Here is an 18,672-nt window from a genome sequence, read left to right as displayed (position 1 = left end):
TTTAAAACGTTTGGATCTTCCCCGGAGTACTATTGTTATTAATAATATTACATTAACCCCCATTTCCACATATCAGATCTAATGTGGAAGGAGATGTTCCCCTCTCCCAAAGGAAACGAATTTTTTTTTCATGCACACCCCTACTGTATGGCCATGTTCCAGAAGCATTCTCTCATGACGTTTCACCCACATCTATGCCAGGCATCCTCTGAGAATGCCTGCCATATATGTTTGCAAAATGTCAGGACAGAATGCTTCTGGAACATAGCCACACAGCCCAAAAAACTCACAGAAACCATTTGATTCTGGCCATGAAAGCCTTCAACAACAGTAGAGTGTTACTTGGAACATAGAACATTTGCACTCCAACCAGTGAAATAACGAGACAAAACAACTGTGTGGGTTAAACTATGGACAACTTTTATTATATTACTAATCAATCTCTGTGTGAGCTGCCAACCAATTTAAGGGCATGAACTTGAATTTGGTGTGTAATAAAAACAAGGCAGTTGCCATCAGAGACCAACTCATCCTCAAACAATGGCGAGACACCACAGTCCCCGGATGCAAACCCAATTGTTGTTTCCAAGCTGACTCTTTAGGTGAAGAATTCAGCTAAACTCCAGAGAATATTTAGGCCACAACTCTCCCTGCTCAAGACCAGTCCTTCCCGTTCACCCTCACCTTGATTCGTTTAATAACACATGAGGGTTCCCATTCATGGCCAACACCACAAAGGGGTGCCTTAGGGGCACACCAACATGTAATCTATCACTGTTTTTCTTGCCACAGATTAGGGGCAAGCATCTGCCTAGTGCCTATCTCCCTGGCCTTGCCCACAAGTCCCAGCTGGAGCAAAATTCTCCCTCTTCACTGGAATGGAGCAAAGCCCTTCCCCACCCTCATGCTGAGAGTGGGAAAGAAAATCTCACTGATGCCTAAATTGTTGTATAGAATTTTAATCACTGATAGTCCAAACTCATTTAAAACTTGTGAGAGGAGGGATTATTCTAGCCCCATAATACTCAGAATTTCATTGGAATTAAAATCTATCTATCTTTGTGTAGCATAAGAAAGAGTTAATACCCCTGTGGTATTTGTTTTGCTACCCGTGCCCCTGTTCAGAAGACTTACTTTCTGTCGCTGTGATAATTGAATTTTTTAAAAAAATGGCTTGTAGTGGAAACAAGGATTGGTGAGGATTCTTCAGTGGTGACACCTTTTCCCCATGATAACTCTCCCAGGAGTGCATTTATTTTCCGAGGAGCAAATTTCTCACCCTTTTCTTAACTATGAGTCATTTGTAAGTCAAATATCGATAATCTGAGGACTGCCTGTAAAGAAAAAGATCTTGGAGGGGAAATGGCATGATTACTCACTTTGCGTCCTTCTTGTCTTCCAGCGAACGGACATTACAATTCCCGGAGCCAATCCCTGAGGTCTACCGACAACCGGAAGCGAGACGATATGGATGAGTTCCAACAGTATGGGTACCCTGCTCCACAAATAGGTATGCAACCCAAATATCCAATTTATGAAGACATAGGAGGGCATGGAAAGGTTATGTGGGAATATGGTGGAATACCTCATTTCTAGTTGTCAGGGCTCCTGGGAAAGATTGCATGGTCATTTTTGCATGTTTACAGTGCTTTCTTGTGCAGTTTCTGGGTACAAATTAACAAAACCAGGGACAGGGTCTTTTCGGTCGTGGCTCCTCGGCTGTGGAACACCCTACCCAAAGATATACGACAAGCCCCAACCCTTTTGAGTTTTAGAAAAGCTCTGAAAACATGGCTATGTGCCCAGGCTTTCAATGATTAAATAATAAAGACAACCCAAACTGATTTATGGCTACAGCACGAGGATTTTGGATGAACGGATTTTTAACCATATGTTTTATATTTTTATATTGTTTTAATTGTTATAATTGGATTTTCATTGCTATGTTTTAATTATGTGTAGGCATCATGTGTTGTTGCCAATTGTGTACACCACCTTGAGTCCCTTAGGGTGAGAAGGGCGGGATATAAATGTTGGAAATAAATAAATACATAAATAAATAAAACCATGCTATTTTTAGGTTGTTTTGTGGGGAGTGTTGCAGAACCTCAGGGCCACAAAAGTGGAGTCCAGGGCTGTATGTAGCTCATAGGTCATCCTTTTTTCAACATAGCCTTAGTAAACCAGTATTCATTGGTTAGACCAGGAACGGGCAAATTTTGGCCCTCCAGGTGTTTTGGACTTCAACTCCCAAAATTCCTAACAGCCTACCAGCTGTTAGGAATTATGGAAGTTGAAGTCCAAAACAGCTGGAGGGCCAAAGTTTGTCGTTCCTGGGTTAGACCATAGAGATACACCTAGACCAATTGTTTAACTCTAGATGAGGCAATGGTTTTTGCTCTGAACCCATAATAGGTGATCCAGCTGCTGAGGAGTGGTCCCCCTGGAGCGTGTGTTCGACCACCTGTGGGGAGGGCTGGCAGACCCGGACACGATTCTGCGTCTCGTATTCCTACAGCACACAATGCAGTGGGCCTCTTCGGGAGCAACGGCAATGCAACAACTCAGCTGTCTGTCCAGGTGATGGCATTCACCCTTCCCAGTTCTCTTTCCTCTCCCAACTGTAGGACAATAGTCAAGACTCAACAGTTGGGTTGTGCGGCAGAACTACTACCATGAAAAAAGTATGGCTATAGGGTTGTTGTATGTTTTCCGGACTGTATGGCCATGTTTTAGAAGCATTTTCTCCTGATGTTTCACCCACATCTATGGCAGGGATCCTCAGAGGATGTGTGGTTGCCTAGATTACATAGGTTACATAGATGTGGGCAAAATGTCAGGAGAGAATGCTTCTGGAACATGGCCATACAGCCCGGAAAACATACAACAACCCTGTGATCCTGGCCATGGAAGCCTTCGACAACAGTATGGGTATATCTACATTATAGAATGAATGCAGTTTTGACACCACATAAGCTACCAAGGCTCACTGCTATGGAATCCTGGGAGTTGTAGTTTTGTGAGACATCAGCACTCTTTGGCAGAGAAGGCTAAAAACCTTGTAAATCTACAACTCTTAGGATTGAGTTGTCGAAGGCTTTCATGGCCGGAATCACTGGATTGTTGTTTGTTTTCCGGGCTGTATGGCCATGTTCCAGAAGCATTCTCTCCTGACATTTTGCCCACATCTATGTAACATATGTAATCTAGGCAACCTCACATCCTCTGAGGATCCCTGCCATAGATGTGGGTGAAACATCAGGAGAAAATGCTTCTGGAACATGGCCATACAGCCTGGAAAACACACCACAACAACCCAACTCTTAGGATTGCATAGCTATGAACCATGGTAGTCAGAACTGTGTCAAACTGCATTCATTCTATAAGTGGAATTATTATACATTGTTTTAAATGTTTATGTTTGTTTTTTGAGATCCTACCTTTCTCATACAACTGGGATTCCAGGTGACTCATACCAAGGTTATTCAAAGGAGAAAAATGAAACAATTAGTTGTAATATGAAAACCCAAATAAAATGCATATGTAAACATACCACACAAACAGCTTCTGGCAGCCTTTGACAGTTTAAATATTGAAGTACATATTTAAATGGTATTGTGAGACCAGATGAATGCGTAAATAGATATTGATATGCATGTTTTAAACTGAATTTGTGGGCAGGCGTTGAACGGAATTATGCATAAAATATGTGAAATTACCTTGAACTAGAAACAGAGATTTTCCCATCTGCATATTAAGTGGATCAGAAATGACCTCATGTTGGCAAGAAGCTCATAGGAATGGCAAAATCATACATTTTCAAGAGACCCTAAGAGTCACCCAGTTTGACCCCATTCTGCCATGCTGGAATATGCAATTCTGTCTTTTCTGAAGTTCTGTCTGTTCAGTCTCTGTTTAAAAACCCCCAAAGATATTAGAAACTGCTTTATAATGCTCCAGACTACTGTACAATTGTGCATTTTCTCTCTCAATTCAGTTGTACTTGTCTCTGGGTATTTATAAAGAAAATCTTGATTCAACCTAGGAAATGTTCTCACTCTAATAGTCTAGGCAGGTTGACTCGAGAAGCATCTTCCAGCTGTGTGATTTTATGAGAACAAAGTGGAAGAGCTTAACATGGGGCAGAGACCAAATGAGACATGCAACCATCCCTTGGAGAAGGTAGAACAACAAAACATTTATCTCTGTGGTGTTGAGCTAAAACACATAGATACATTGTGATGCTCACTGCTTCAGTGATAGATACCTGCCTGGATTTCTTCAAGGCAGTATTAGATAAATACACAGGAGGCAGGTAAATCCATGGAAAAAACCTGGATAACTGTTGTGGCCCAGCCTTTGCCTTTGTGTGATTCTGATGTGCCTTTGCATGACTCTGATGAAGATTCTGGGTTATATGTGCTTAATGATGGGATTCAGGGTGAATTCGAGGAGGACTTTAATGCTGGGAATTATAGCAGCGTTCCAGCTGTGGGAAATGAAGAGCAGGGAGTTGTTCCCATGGGAATAAATCATGATGTTGTTTCTAATGAGGAATTTCAGGTGCAGGGAGTAGAAAGGGAGGATAGCACTTTGCCGCCTGATAATGAGCTCAGTGGCCTTGACTCTGGGGATCCCGATCGGGCTACGAGACTGGAATTTAGAGGGTTGCGGAGAAGCCTTCGCATAGCCAATAAACGAGAGTTCGAAGGGCAAAGAAACACCTTTATGTCATGCTTTTAAAACAGTCTGTTAGCAGAGAGCTCTCTGTCAATGCAACTCCATCGGTTGATCTAGAAGCAAGTCTGCTTTCCTGTGCCAAGTTTGCTTTTCTGTAATATCTTGTGGATATATTCTGTTTGTTGGGACTTTTGGCTTCCATGAAAAGGACCTTGTTTTATGCTCTATGTTTCTATGGACTTATTGCTTACAGCCTTGGTTTTGTACCTATCTTTTGGAACTGAACTTTTTCCCTTTTATGAACTATCTTTTGTCTATTCTAAATGAACTACAAAAGACTACTTCCTGTGTGTGGCTTGGTGTCTTTAGCAAGGTGAAGCTAACCTGAGGTGTGACAATAACTTCAAAAAGGAACAGGATAAATTCATGGGAGATGGGGCCATCAATGGCTACTTGGACTGGATGGCACTTATGGTCTCTTCCAAGTCTATGATTTGAGATTACTATTTCTGATTGTCAAACATCCCTTTTAAGTGTCCAGTTGACCACTGTGTCAATAGATGTTGGACTAGCTGCATTTTTGGTCTGATCCAACATAGCTTCTCTGATGTTCTTCTCTTCTTTGTTTCCCTTTCAGTACATGGGGCATGGGACGAGTGGTCACCATGGAGCTTGTGTTCATCAACCTGTGGACGAGGATACAGGGACCGCACCCGGACCTGCAAACCTCCTCAGTTCGGCGGAAACCCTTGTGAGGGACCTGAGAAGCAAACCAAGTTCTGTAATATTGCACTTTGCCCAGGTAAACTGGAAACAAAACTTCCCTCGCTGGTCATCCAGTGGGGAACTAAGCCAATTATTAAAGCATTTCATAGTTTGAAAGTAAAAAGATAGCATTGGATGCTATGTTGTAACTCACCTCATCATCATCATGATCATCATTTTAAGTTGTTTATAGTCTGAATTTCTCTCTGGACTTTGGGTCTCAGATTGTGGTTGAACAACAGACTCATAGAAACCTTAAACCGAAATATTGGAAGGGAACACAGGGACCAACATCCTGCCTTGCAAGAATATAAACTAAAGCACTCCTGAAAGATGCCCAACCAATCTCTATTTTTGTTGTTGTATGCTTCCAAATTGTTTCTGATTTATGGTGACTGTCGAGCAAATATATTACAGGGGCTCACCTAAAGTTACTCAGACTATTTCCATGGAGAAATGGGGAATCAAATGCTGGACTCAAGAGTCATAGCCTGACACTGAAAACATTACATGACACTAGCTCTCCATTTGTATTTGAAGCGCCAAAGACAGTGTTCATTGCATTCTAAGCCAGTCAATTTCACTGTCAAACATCTCTTATGGTAAATAAATTCTTCCTAATGTTTAGACAGAGCCTTTTGCTGCTCCACAGAATATAACACTAACCAATGGATTCAAATCACAAGAAAGGAGATTCCATTTCACTCCAACTTTTACACAACATCACTTCATATATTTAAAATGACTTTCCCATTATCTCTCCATCTTCTCTTCTCCAAGGTGAAAATGTCCAATTCCCTAATGGTTCTCCTATTACCTCTTCATCTTGTCTTCTCCAAGCTAAACATACCCAGCTCCATAAGTTGCTCCTCTTAATCTTTGGTTTTCAGACCTCTGATCACCTCATTCAACCCTTTGTGGTTGCAAATCAGTTTGTCAATATCCTTCTTGAACTGTGGTACACAGAGCTGGACAAAGTTCTGAGTTGCAATTGATGTATTAAGAATGCCATTGTTCGGGATCTGAATTTTGCACACAGAAGGAACACTTTCTTTAATCGTCTTCCATCATTTTGGATCTTCCTTCTTTCAGCATAACCAATGCATGCGTGCAAAGTCATAGCGCTGCATACAAAGCAGTCTTGATGTGACAGCACATATGGCTGCATGAACATTCCTTTGTGTGGTGCTTTTCTAATGAGTAAGAGCACAGCATGAGTGCAGCAAAAACACAGCACAGAAACAATCTCAAAACAATTGCATGTGTGATCCCATCATCAAAAGAATGTTACTTTTTGCCATGTATCTTCAGTGCATACAATTAACACAGCAGGGTAGGGAAGAGGTCAACAAAGTGAAAGATCTCAGAATTGGAGAAAATGGCAAGTCCTTAAAATCTAGAGTTATTGTTAGAAGTTCTACTGACTTAGAAAATGCAGAGTGAGCCATGGAAACAATATAATAATTAACCTTATGTGACCAGGAGGGGATGTGGATGAGGAGATATAAGAGTCATCAGAGAAGTTGAGAAGACTTCACCACTTGTTCTTGTACACTTGATGGACCTCTCCCCAATTTTTCATGGGAGCCTCCTCGGGAATTTATCCACACCCTTTGCTTCATAAATAAAACTGTAGACCTTATGACTCTGTTAAACAACATCTCAAAATTTAGTCAGGCCAAGCTCCTAGGAGCTGGCCATGGTCCTGATTTCTATTCAAAGCAGAAGCAGGAAATTGCAGTGTGCTTGAGGACCAATTTTCTGTCCCTTTATGGGCTGCCAAGATCCCCACCCACCCAAATATAAAAAAAAATGATATAAATCCATTTCACTTATTATTTGGAAACATGTGATATCTTTAATGCAAAAAGGGCTGCAATAAAATTTAAAAATTAATGGCAACTCCTGGGGGCAAGAGAGGCAACCTATGGAGTGGAAGGAAGCTGTCCATAGAATCTGGAAAGGTTGAATACCTCAAAAGAGGTGCATGCATCTCTAAAGCCACATTGTACTGATTTCAACAAAATTGTTGGCTCTAAGCTACCCATTTCTTGGATGCCTGCCTTATTTAACACCTATAGAACCTACAACATTTTTTCCAGTGCTGGCATAGTTATAGCAGTGATGCCTACTCATGGCAACTAAGGTCATTAGCCACTTTGACTCAATGTAGAGATAAGAGTTGAGTATGAAGATATAGGCTGCAGCTCAAAATAAAAGAGAATCACTTTTGAAATACATTGTCTGTCTATCTTCTTGTCATCCATCCATCCATCCATCATCTGTCATCATAGAATGCTTGAATTGGGCTTCCAAAAACACGTAAACCATACTTGTGCCTGTTGAGAAATCCACTGTCAAAACAATCTTAAGAGGTGGGCATTCAATGTCTCCCTAAAGATCTCCAATAAAAGAGAGCCCCAACATCTTTCAATAGAGTCTGTTTAACTGTTCAGTAGCAATTACCAACAGCATGTTCCTCCTAATGTCAAATCAGAATCTTATAACCCCACCCCACCTCCATCTGTCTATTATCTATCTAAAATCCTTGAATCTATTGGTTTAGATTCTGTCCCCTGGAACAGAACAAATTAAGCTTGCTTCACCTCCTGCATGACATTCCTATAGATATTCAAAAATGGATCCTATGGACCTCATCACATGGGGCTTTTTGCCCATCCTAGGATGCTGCCGAGATGCAGCCAGGAGGAAGCCCACCAGAGCCTATCATATGATGCAGAGCTACTTGTGGCAGGGCTCAATTGTGGCTCTGCACATGCAACATCTTGGCAGCATGCTAAAAGGTAGACACTGTAATCCACAAGGGAAGCAATTGCTAAGGAATCACGGATTCGAGGTTAACAAAGCAAGGTATACTCGAGAGTCATGAAGCACGAACACATCCTGGAATTCCTGAAATCAAGCAGGGGAACAAGGCAAGGAGCAAGAGGCAGGAACATAGATTCTTCTTCCAAGAATAGCAAAGTTGACACCGCAACCAGGGCAGGGAGAGAAGCACCTTTAAAGAGTTTTCAAGGATACAAGTCAATGAAAGTAGGGACGCACATGGGAAAGTTAGTCATTAGTGCACCTGAGAGCTAAACATCGACTTCGTCTCACACACTCCCTTTGACTCCTTTCCTTCGCAAAATATTATTTCCGATTAAAAGCAGCATCCTCCCCTGCATCAACAACATCTGGCAAAACAAACCTTGACTAAGAATCGGAATGTTCGCCAATTAGTGGAGTCTCTGGCTCCACTACTTCGGGCACCTGCAGAGGCATTGGGCTTTGCTCCAAGCCCTGGATGGGCCCAAAATCCGAATCAGACTCTGAATCAGACTCCAACTCCTGCTGTAGTACAGGCCGCAGCAGTTGAGTTATAACACTGGGGAAAGATGGGAAATGGAGTACAATGGCAAGAGCACAATGCACGGCTCTGCCCAACACTTTTCCCCACTGCCCCATGTATTTGCCCTACTGCCCAATGGATTCTCCCACTATCCCCTGGCTTAAGGACCTCCATGTGATGAGGCCCTATATCACCTCTAAATCTTCTTCTCCCCATTATATAACCCATGGATGCCTCCATTTTTTCAACATACTTGTTTCTGTTTTTTAAGATCCCAGTCTCAGGAAGCCATCAAGGAAAGTCAATGTCTTCTGCAGTGCAATGATACAAATAGCTGCCAAATTGGGGAGGGGGAGTAACAGGAAGGTGACAATGAGGACAAACCATTGCCTTAGTGCCGTCTCAGTTGGCTATGCTTTGGTTATGGCTTCTGGGTTTTATAACTGCAAGCACTGACAATTCACCACTGCGGGGACAATGCAGAGGTTTTTATGCATAGCAGAACAAGGGAGGCATGAGCAGCTCTTTAAAAAAGAACAAGGAGGGGTAAGAAAGTGAGGAAAGACCGTGGAATTGCAGCAAAACTCCACTTAGCTTGTGGCTTTGGCTGGTTTTGATTTGCTGCAGTGAGGCTGAGATAATTAAATGGCTGGACATTCAGAAATAAAGAATTGGCAGACTCCCGGGAAGTTGTTTTCCTTATACACCCCCTTTGATATTAATTAAAAAGTGGGAAATTGGCCATTCAGGATGAAGAGGGGGTGGGTGGAAGAATGAGACAAAACAAGGCAGGGAGCTATAGACAAACCCATTACAACCCACCTACCAAGGACAGGCAAATGCAAGAAGTCAGAGGAGTGTGCTTTGGTTGCTTTGAACCCCTCAGTACTTGAAGGACTCCCAAAGATGCCCAAATAAAAGAAGTGATCGGAAGTTCTTTTTCTGTTGATGAAAAGCTGGCTTTGTAAAATGTTATAAACCTCCTATGTGAAAGAGAAATTGCTAATACTTGATAATTCCAGAAGAAGCAATGGAGAACTTTGTTATGAGTTGGAGGAACCATAAAGTTCATCCAGTTCAATTCTCTTCTACCATGAAGGAAGACACAATCAAAGTCCTCTGACAGATGGCCATTGACCACTCAGCTTCTGCTTAAAAACCTCCAAAGATAGACAAATACATCACTCCAAGATAATCTATTCTCTTCCAGTCATAGACTCTTGCAGTACAAAAAAAGTATTTCCCATAGTTGGATGGAATCTCTTTTCCTGTAATCTGGATCCATTGCTTTGTGTTTTACTTCAGCGTATGGCCACCTACGCTAGGGTTTTCTTGGCAAGATATATTTGGAAAGTGTTAAGGGTTTGGGGTCATTAACCCCCATGAATATGGAAGGAGGGCCACTGCATAACTATTAGTAGATTTGGTCCTTTACTATCTAACCTATATAGCTCCATATATATACAAAGTACTTGGTGGCTACATGGAATATTCAGGTTGAAGTAGTATGTAGTTGGATAGCTGTGGCTGTAGAGAAACAGTTGGGGTCTATTAACTTTCATTCCCTGCCTATAACATACTGTGACATCAGGTCAAGAAAAATAATTGTTCAGTAATGTTTTTTTTCTTGAAAGAAGCTCTCTCTCTCTATATATGTACATATACAGTAGAGTCTCACTTATCCAACATAAACAGGCCAGCAGAACGTTGGATAAGTGAAAATGTTGGATAATAAGGAGGCATTAAGGAAAACCTATTAAACATCAAATTACATTATAATTTTACAAATTAAGCACCAAAACATCATGTTTTACAACAAATCGACAGAAAAAGCAGTTGAATACACAGTAACGTTATGTAGTAATTACTGTATTTACAAATTTAGCATCAGAACATCACAATGTATTGAAAACATTGACTACAAAAACACTGGCTACTAACAAATTGACTACAAATAAAGATAGAATTGCATACAATTCATTTACAGTAACAGCATTGTCAGAAATAAATGCGTAAAAAGTTCAGTCCCTTGCTGCCTAGAGAAACAGCTGTGGATCCAGGCAGGCGGCAGACTGCGTTGGATAATCCAAAATGTTGGATAAGCGAATGTTGGATAAGTGAGACTCTACAGTATCTGCTTTAAGAAAGTTTTTGAAAGCTGTCTAATTTTTAGAAGACAATTCACAGTTTGGGGATTTATTCCATACAAAATGTACAGCTTTTGTATGCAGAAAACAGCATGTTTTGCACATGCAACTTCATTTTTTTGTGCCAAAACAATATGTATGTTTGTATGAGAGATGATGCTTCCTCTGTACAAAATACTGTTTTCTATGCAAAAAAAAAAAAAAATGGAGTTTGCACGGGAAAAAGTCCCAAAATACAAATGTTTTCTTCAGTTCTAGATTCTCTGCTTCAGAATTTCCAAAACTTGTGAAACATATTTTTCAACCATTTTCTCCAAACATTTTGGAATATATTTTTCTTCTCTGTCTGGACTAGAAGAATCTTGGTTCTGAGTCATCCAGGTTCTTTTGCTGGTGTTCATGTGTGTGTGTGTGCACATCTGTGTATATGGTCTCAAGTCACATATTGATTTATGGCAACCTCATAGGTTTTCTTAAGCAATGAGAAGTTAGAAGTAGTTTTGCCAACTCCTTCCTCTACATAAAACACCTGGGATTCATTGGTGGTTTCCTATCGAGATAGCCAAGACTGATCCTTTTGAGCTTCCAAAATCACATGTGATCTGGTGCCTTTTAGGATATTGTGACCCTGTCTTCTTATGCTTGGAAAGAGTGTCTTTGATACTGAAAATTAACAATCTCAGCAATGTATAGTTGAAGGCTTTCATGGCCGGAATCACTGGGTTGCTGTGAGTCCTTTGGGCTATATGGCCATGTTCCAGAAGCTTTCTCTCCTGATGTTTCACCCACATCTGTGGCAGGTATCCTCAGAGGTGATGAGATACTTCACAACCTCTAAGGATGCCTGCCACAGATGTGGACAAAACATCAGTAGAGAGAGCTTCTGGAAGATGTCCACACAGCTGAAAAGACTCGCAGCAACCAAGTTCAGCAATGTTAAGCCTATCCCAGCTTCTACCGTGGTTCGTATTTCGAGGCACCTGCAGGCACCTTGTTTGTTCCATTCTTGGCTTCAGATACACCAAAACCCATACCTTTTGGGCTTAATCTGTATTGTTTCGGTGCATTAAATAATGTGCCATAGAGCTAGGGGTCACTTTGGTAACCCAGCGGACCTTTCTAGCCACACTGTTGGTTGGGAACTGACCCCCAGACTCCTTTTTGCTTAAGAGTTAATGAGCCCTGTGCTAATGAGCTGAAGCTTTCCAGAAATAATTAAACCCAGTCTGCCATGCCAGGAAGTCTTTCAAGAGTTATTGCATTCATAAAAGGGATTCATATTTCACCCCTAACTTGTACTTTGCATAAGGGTTTTTCTTTCTTTGCCAGTCGCATGATAAATTATCGCCGGTATTTCTGACTGGAGGACTCCATGGTCTATTTGGGTAATTAAGTGGTGCAAAGAGTTATGTGCTCACTATTAGGCAGGAGTTGGCTGGATTCTTTCTGGCAGTACCGGTTTCCAGCAGGCGTGAGATTTTGGACAGCTGTAAGCGCGTGGAATTTTTTAAAAGTGGCATTTTGAGCTCAAAATAGTCACGTCTTGGCTTCCTTTTATTTACAACCCCCGAACAACCTGATGGTTTTATGATATTAGCTCCGGCAATGCCAATCATCAGTGACTTATGTGCATATTACAGAAGAAAGTGATGTCGAGCTGCCAAAGGCGGGCGGGAGGGACAAAAAACCCATCTTGTCAAACTCGAGGCAGCTTTGACAAGAAAAAAACAACAACACCAAAAGCAGCCCTGGGGATTTGGTAAATTGCTTTTCTCTAAACATGCTCTCTCCCTTCTCCTGCCTGCGTGTCTTTTGGCATGAAAGCTGCTCTTTAAATCCATAGGATGTTTATCTTTTCTGTCTCCTCACGGTGCTCAAGTTGTCTGTCCAATCTAGTCATCTCTGGCAGCTTAGGGATGGAAAACACAGGGACTGGAAGCCACTGGAGAACTTTGCAGCCATTTTAATTCTTCAATCCTCCCTAATCCTTATTATTTCAAGTCCCATTACCATAAACATATCTGCATTTTGTGGGGAAATTGTGTGCTTGGGAATATGATCCAGCTTGGAAGCAAACTGCTTGCTCTGAATGCATCAAGTTTCCAAACAGAGACATTGCTGTTCTTTTGGTGGGGCTGGAAAAAGACTGGTGATAGATTTGCCAGTACACCAGTTGGCCAAAGTGGTGGTGACAGGCAGGGACTGTTCACCCGAAAGGCAATTTAGGCAGTTGCCTGGAGTGCCACAATTTGGGGGGCGCAGTTGAGGCGCCTCAGCAGGCAACAGGACCAATCAGTAAACTGGCGGTAAGATGGGCGGCCACCCGCTTGTGCCATGCGGCCACTTGGCTTCACCCCGTATCGGCTTCACCCTGTATCCTTCGAGGATATGGGGCGGGGGCAAGTGGCCGCATGGTGCATGCGCAGTGGTAGGAGAGGGCATTCTGCCCATCTCCCATCCGCCAAAGGTGGTCCAAACAGCTAGATGGGGCGCCATCTCTGACCACTGTTCATGCACCATGCGGCTGCTTATCCCCGCCCCATATCCTTGAAGGATACAGGGCGGAGCCAAATGGCCACATGGCGCAAGCGCTGGTTTACCAATTGGTCCTGCCATCTGCCTTGGGACGTTTCGCCCACATCTATGGCAGGCAGTTTCAGAGGTTCTGAGGTTTGTTGGAAGCTAGGAAAGTGGGGTTTATATATCTGTGGAAAGTCCAGGGTGGGAGAAAGAGCTCTTGTCTGTTTGAGGCTAGTGTGAATGTTGCAATTGGCCAGCTTGATTAGCATTTAATGGCCTTGCAGATTCAAAGCCTCGCTGCTTCCTCCCTGGGGGCATCCTTGGTTGGGAGGCGTTGGCTGGCCCTGATTGTTTCCTGTCTGGATTTCCCCTGTTTTCAGAATGTTGTTCTTTATTTAGGCTTTTCCTTAATCCCTTCTTATTATCCAACATTTTCGCTTATCCAACGCTTTTATTTTTCAGTGATTGGTTTTGGGGGGGGGCACCAAAATTCTGTTCTCCTACACTTGAAAATTACCTCGGGGTGGCCTTGGTGACAGGATACCTGTTGGTGGCAGCAGCAAACGATATGACTCCAGTGTGCAACTATAGGGATCTCTTCACACTGGTCACCGAAATTGCCATGCATAGTAGCAAATCCAGCGACCACCACCCCCATACCCCTCGATGGTGGTTGCCAGATTCACCACAATGCATGTCAATTCCAACAGCCAGTGTGAAGAGGTCCCTATAGTTACACCATGGAGTCACATTGTTTGTGTGTGGAACCCATCACCCTCCACATCACCCAGCTTACTGGCAGTGCAGTCCCACGGGGGGAAGTGTCAACCATCTGACTTCTTCCCATTGATCCAACACAGTTAGCTTCCCATGTTGCATGCTCCACTTTGACGCCCCTTTAAGCATGGAGCCCCACCGGAAGTAGTAGTACGTTGTTGGGCTTCATTCTTAAAGAGGCAGCGAAGTGAAACATGCTGCCAATTCGTCCCTCATCTGATGTGGTTATAGGGGAGAGGCAAAATTCTTCCCACATTCCATAGACCAGAAACGATATTTTTCTTCTTTTATGATTTTGAGGAGCTTCCTTTGAAATAGCTCCTGATATTCTGAACTAGCTAACATTATTTCCCTCCCAGCCAAAATATTGAATGTTTTGGACAAAAATGGCAGGCAATTGGAGGAGATGAAGAAAGCAGGTGGAATAATAGAAATTTCATTGGGGTAAAAGAATTATTGTTGAAGGGATACCTTTTTTTTTTTGCCTCCCTGTTGCTATACCACTTCATGGCACCACCCTTACAAAGGCCTCACCTTGCTTTCAGTGAGGCGTTGAAGTCATGTAGCCAGTGGGATGTCTATGGACTATTGTGGGGTGTCACGTGGCCCTTAATATCCCAGATCCCACCATCTTCCTCCGTCTCTCCTGGATTCCTGTTTCCCCACCTTCCAATATGAATGGAGAAAAGCTATTTGGGGGAGGGGGGAGGACTCCAATGAATGAAAACATTGGCCAACCATATTGAAAAATCTTTTCTGATCCACAAAGATGGCAGACATGTTGGGGTCACAAGTTATCGAGAGGCTTCCTGAGGACCCCCACGTGGCAATGGCTGTGCTTCTGTCCTTCAAAGCTTTTCCCTCCTCCCCTTCAAATGGTGCTGTCACCTCTCTTCTTCTCTCCCTTCCTACTATTCTATTTTATCCTCCCCCCTTTAATGGGGTTCTTTGGAAAACACAAACACATTTTCAACCACCTTCAAATCCCTCTTACCTCTCACTTGATGTCCAGCTCTTCTTTCTTTTCCATATTTGATAGATGTGTGCAGAAGATACCATTCTAATATGGTCTACTTAAATTCTTTCCCTTGATGGCCAGGAGCCCCTTCAAACTACGAAAGGGGAGGAGAAGACTTTGGGGGCCCTGGGAGTTGTATGTGGCCCATAGACAGGATTGACAGGTTGAAAACTACAAAAAGCTCCTGTATCTTTAAAAGTTGTCTCGGAATATCAGCAGGTGTTGCTTGTCATGGAACTAGATTAAAAGAAACAGCAGGTGAAAATCATCTTTTTACATAAGAATTAAAGTTAGAGGTATGGTCTCCAGTTTTCTTTTGGGCAGCCTTAATTGACACATTGATAGAATGAGGGAGAAAGAGAAAGTGAAGAGACAAGGAGAAGGGTGAGAGAAGAGGAAATGAAACAGAGGGGGTGAAAAACCAAAGGCAAGATAGGAAAAGAGACAATGGATTTGTAATGGGTTAGATAGCACTTTAGTGGATATGTAGCCTTTGAAGGCCATGGATCCTGTGAGGTTTGTCCTAGGTTACTTTAGACCTAAGTAACCATTACTTTGACTTCCATAAAGAAGGAAAACTGGCAGGCTTGCTACCCTGCAGTGCAAAAGCGGTTTTCACATTCTGCCTTTTCTCTTTTCCTTCTTTGGGCCACTCAGTGGACGGCAACTGGAACGAGTGGTCCAGTTGGAGCTCCTGTTCCACCAGTTGCTCCAACGGGACCCAGCAGCGGACGAGAGAGTGCAACGGACCGTCTTACGGGGGAGCCGAGTGCCAAGGACACTGGGTGGAGACACGAGACTGCTTCCTTCGACAATGCCCAGGTTAGTCGTATAGAGAACCAAGTTCTTGACTTCCTTAGCCTAGTCAAGTATGACTTTCCATGAAAGACTGATGATATTTCTCTTGGCAGCCTCGGCTTCTAAAGGTCAGTGAGGGGGTGGAAGGATGGGAAGATGTGACCTTATCCAAGCCTTTGTTGTTCCTTCTTGGGTTGGATATGTCATGGCAGTTGAGTTTATATAGGTCTTTAGCCCAGTTATGCTTGGTGGGACATCGGTTTAATTGACCTATGTGCACTACACGTAGAAACCTAAATGCCTGGAACAGTGCTGGTCTTGCTTTCAAGTAAGAAAAAGGCCTGCTATAGAAGTCTCAGAAAGGCCTAAAATGTTTCTTCTGATAGAATTATTTAGTTGAAAGGGGTCATCAAACCCAGTCCCCTGCTCAATGTAGGATCTCCAGCAAAAAATTAAAAACTTTGTGTTGTCAAAGGCTTTCATGGCCAGAATCACTGGGTGGTTTTGAGTCTTCCAGGCTGTATGGCCATGTTCCAGAAGCATTCGCTCCTGATGTTTTGCCCACATCTGTGGCAGGCATCCTCAGAGGTTGAGGGTGCAGCTGGGTAGCAGATTGCAAAGATGTGCACCTAAGCATTGGCAAAAGTGCTCCAATGTGAATGGACCAATTTTGGTGTGCATTCAATACTTTCAATGTGCACTAGACACCTCTATTTTACTCTAGCCTTTTCCATAGTTCCATTGCACATCAGGTCACAGTGCCTCAGTCACTCAACCATTATGCTATGGATGACCATTCATTTTAATGTTAAGGAAAGCCTAGTGAATATGGATGTGCAAAATGACTCAGTACAATCCTGTTCACGCCTGAGGCCATTTATGAATATATCAGCCTGAAGTTGGGTTTTTAGCTAAAAATGGCATATCTGAAATTACATACTTCTGGGGTGTATGGTAGACTTTTTAAAGGTGCAGTTTGTTTTTAGGCAATTCCTGACTCTTTGTTTTACATCTTTCTCTTCCTCCTCCTTCTGCAGTGGATGGAAAGTGGCAAGTCTGGGGTCCATGGGGGAGCTGCACTGCCACGTGTGGAGGTGGGACACAGAAGCGAGATCGGTCATGCTACGGTCCTTTCTTTGGAGGAAGCGTGTGTCAAGGCACCAGAGAGGAGTTCAAGCAATGCAATGAGAAAAGATGTCCAGGTGAGTATTCATCCTGGAGTAACATTGATCTAAAAAATGATGTTGCCAAAATGGAAAATATCAAAATCTCAGCAAAAAAAAAATCGATTCAGATGTTCAGATCTGTTTGAAAGCAAACATCATCTTCTTTTGGCTTTCTTCACTGCCTGGGAATATTAATAGAACAATATTCTGAACATGTGCACTTTCAGTGGCTTCTCAAAACTTTATCTTTCCCAGCCTTCCGCCCCCAACATTAGATACTAATCATAGAGCTGTGCTATGCAAAAACTTGCATGGGCTGGACTGGAATTCAGCTGAGCAACTAAAATAACTCGGTGATAAAAAAAGAAATTCGCAGTGGATGAGGAAATATATTCTTTGCCATGCCACCTGCACCAAGAAGTCAACTGAGGTCTTGTCCACATGGGCCTAATAACCGGTACTCACTATGTGTTCACTCCTGGCTGTCTGCACAATGTTCCTCCATTCCTCTACTTCTGGTAGGTATTGCAGGGTAAACACAATTAATCCAGATTAGCCCCAAATTATGAAAAGTCCAGGCATGCTCCAGAGTTTGTCTGAAACTCTAAAGCAACACAGCAGCTTCAGTATTGTTTGGACAACAAAACTGGGCCCAATTTAAGCCAGTCTGCTATCCACATGGGACATCACAGCCATCTCCTTTTTCCCTGTGCTTATCATCACACCCTTCTTCCTGGCCATGCAGCTACTTCTGAAGGTGTCCACATGAGATACCCGCAAGAGCTCTCAAGGAGCTCTGCAGTCACCTGGAAGCAGCAATGGAGAGATGAATGATAAGGGAACATCAAAGGAAAAGCAGTCCCATCCAGGATGGGCTATCTGCATTCCAAGCCACCACAACTGTGGAATCAGGACAGTACATGTGGTCACCTCCAGGTTAACAGGCCAATGTAGATGAGTCTTGAGGGTGGTTTTCATCCTGGAAGCTTAAGGATGCCATGGTAGTCCTCCTGGGTTGAGAAGTCAGCTAATGTTAGTAGAACCATTAAGGACTTTGTGGGGTTATAGCTCCAACAATTCCTCCACTACACAGCGTATACTCTAAAACAGAGTTTTCCCTCAAGCTCTGTTCCAGACTGACCATCAGATGCTATCTTCAAATGTGAAAATTCACAGAACCAGAGCTTGGGACTAGAGTTCCCAGAGTCCTACCAACTGGCATGGATAGGGAATTCTGCAAGGTATAGACCTAAATCATATAATTAGTCTCAACTAGAGGAAAGTAGAATCAACTAAACAAAATCAACTGTATTTGACTTGTCATGTGTTGACTTCCCATTCATCAATCATTTCAGTGATTCTACTCTGTTTGACACTGACCAAATGCATTCTGGCTCTTGGTTGAAAACAGTTCCAGTCCAGAGCCACCAGAAATATGTAAAATGCTAT

General features: G+C 42.8%; 1 protein-coding gene across 6 annotated transcripts in view; it reads left to right on the top strand.

Annotated features, from left to right (window-relative positions):
- The window catches only part of adgrb1 (adhesion G protein-coupled receptor B1), a 447,596-nt gene that overhangs the window by 226,645 nt on the left and 202,279 nt on the right, over positions 1 to 18,672 (top strand). For all 6 annotated transcript variants that reach the window (XM_062979947.1, XM_062979946.1, XM_062979949.1 and 3 more), the window contains exons 4-8: positions 1,403 to 1,510; positions 2,416 to 2,580; positions 5,318 to 5,483; positions 15,909 to 16,081; positions 17,095 to 17,259. In XM_062979947.1, the coding sequence (XP_062836017.1) occupies positions 1,403 to 1,510; positions 2,416 to 2,580; positions 5,318 to 5,483; positions 15,909 to 16,081; positions 17,095 to 17,259 (777 nt within the window). The remainder of the gene's footprint in view (positions 1 to 1,402; positions 1,511 to 2,415; positions 2,581 to 5,317; positions 5,484 to 15,908; positions 16,082 to 17,094; positions 17,260 to 18,672) is intronic.

This window comes from Anolis carolinensis, chromosome 4 (assembly GCF_035594765.1).
Source record: "Anolis carolinensis isolate JA03-04 chromosome 4, rAnoCar3.1.pri, whole genome shotgun sequence".
Lineage (NCBI taxonomy): Eukaryota > Metazoa > Chordata > Lepidosauria > Squamata > Dactyloidae > Anolis > Anolis carolinensis.
The sequence above is the reverse complement of the archived record's forward strand: the minus strand, read 5'-3'. Positions and strand labels throughout refer to the sequence as shown.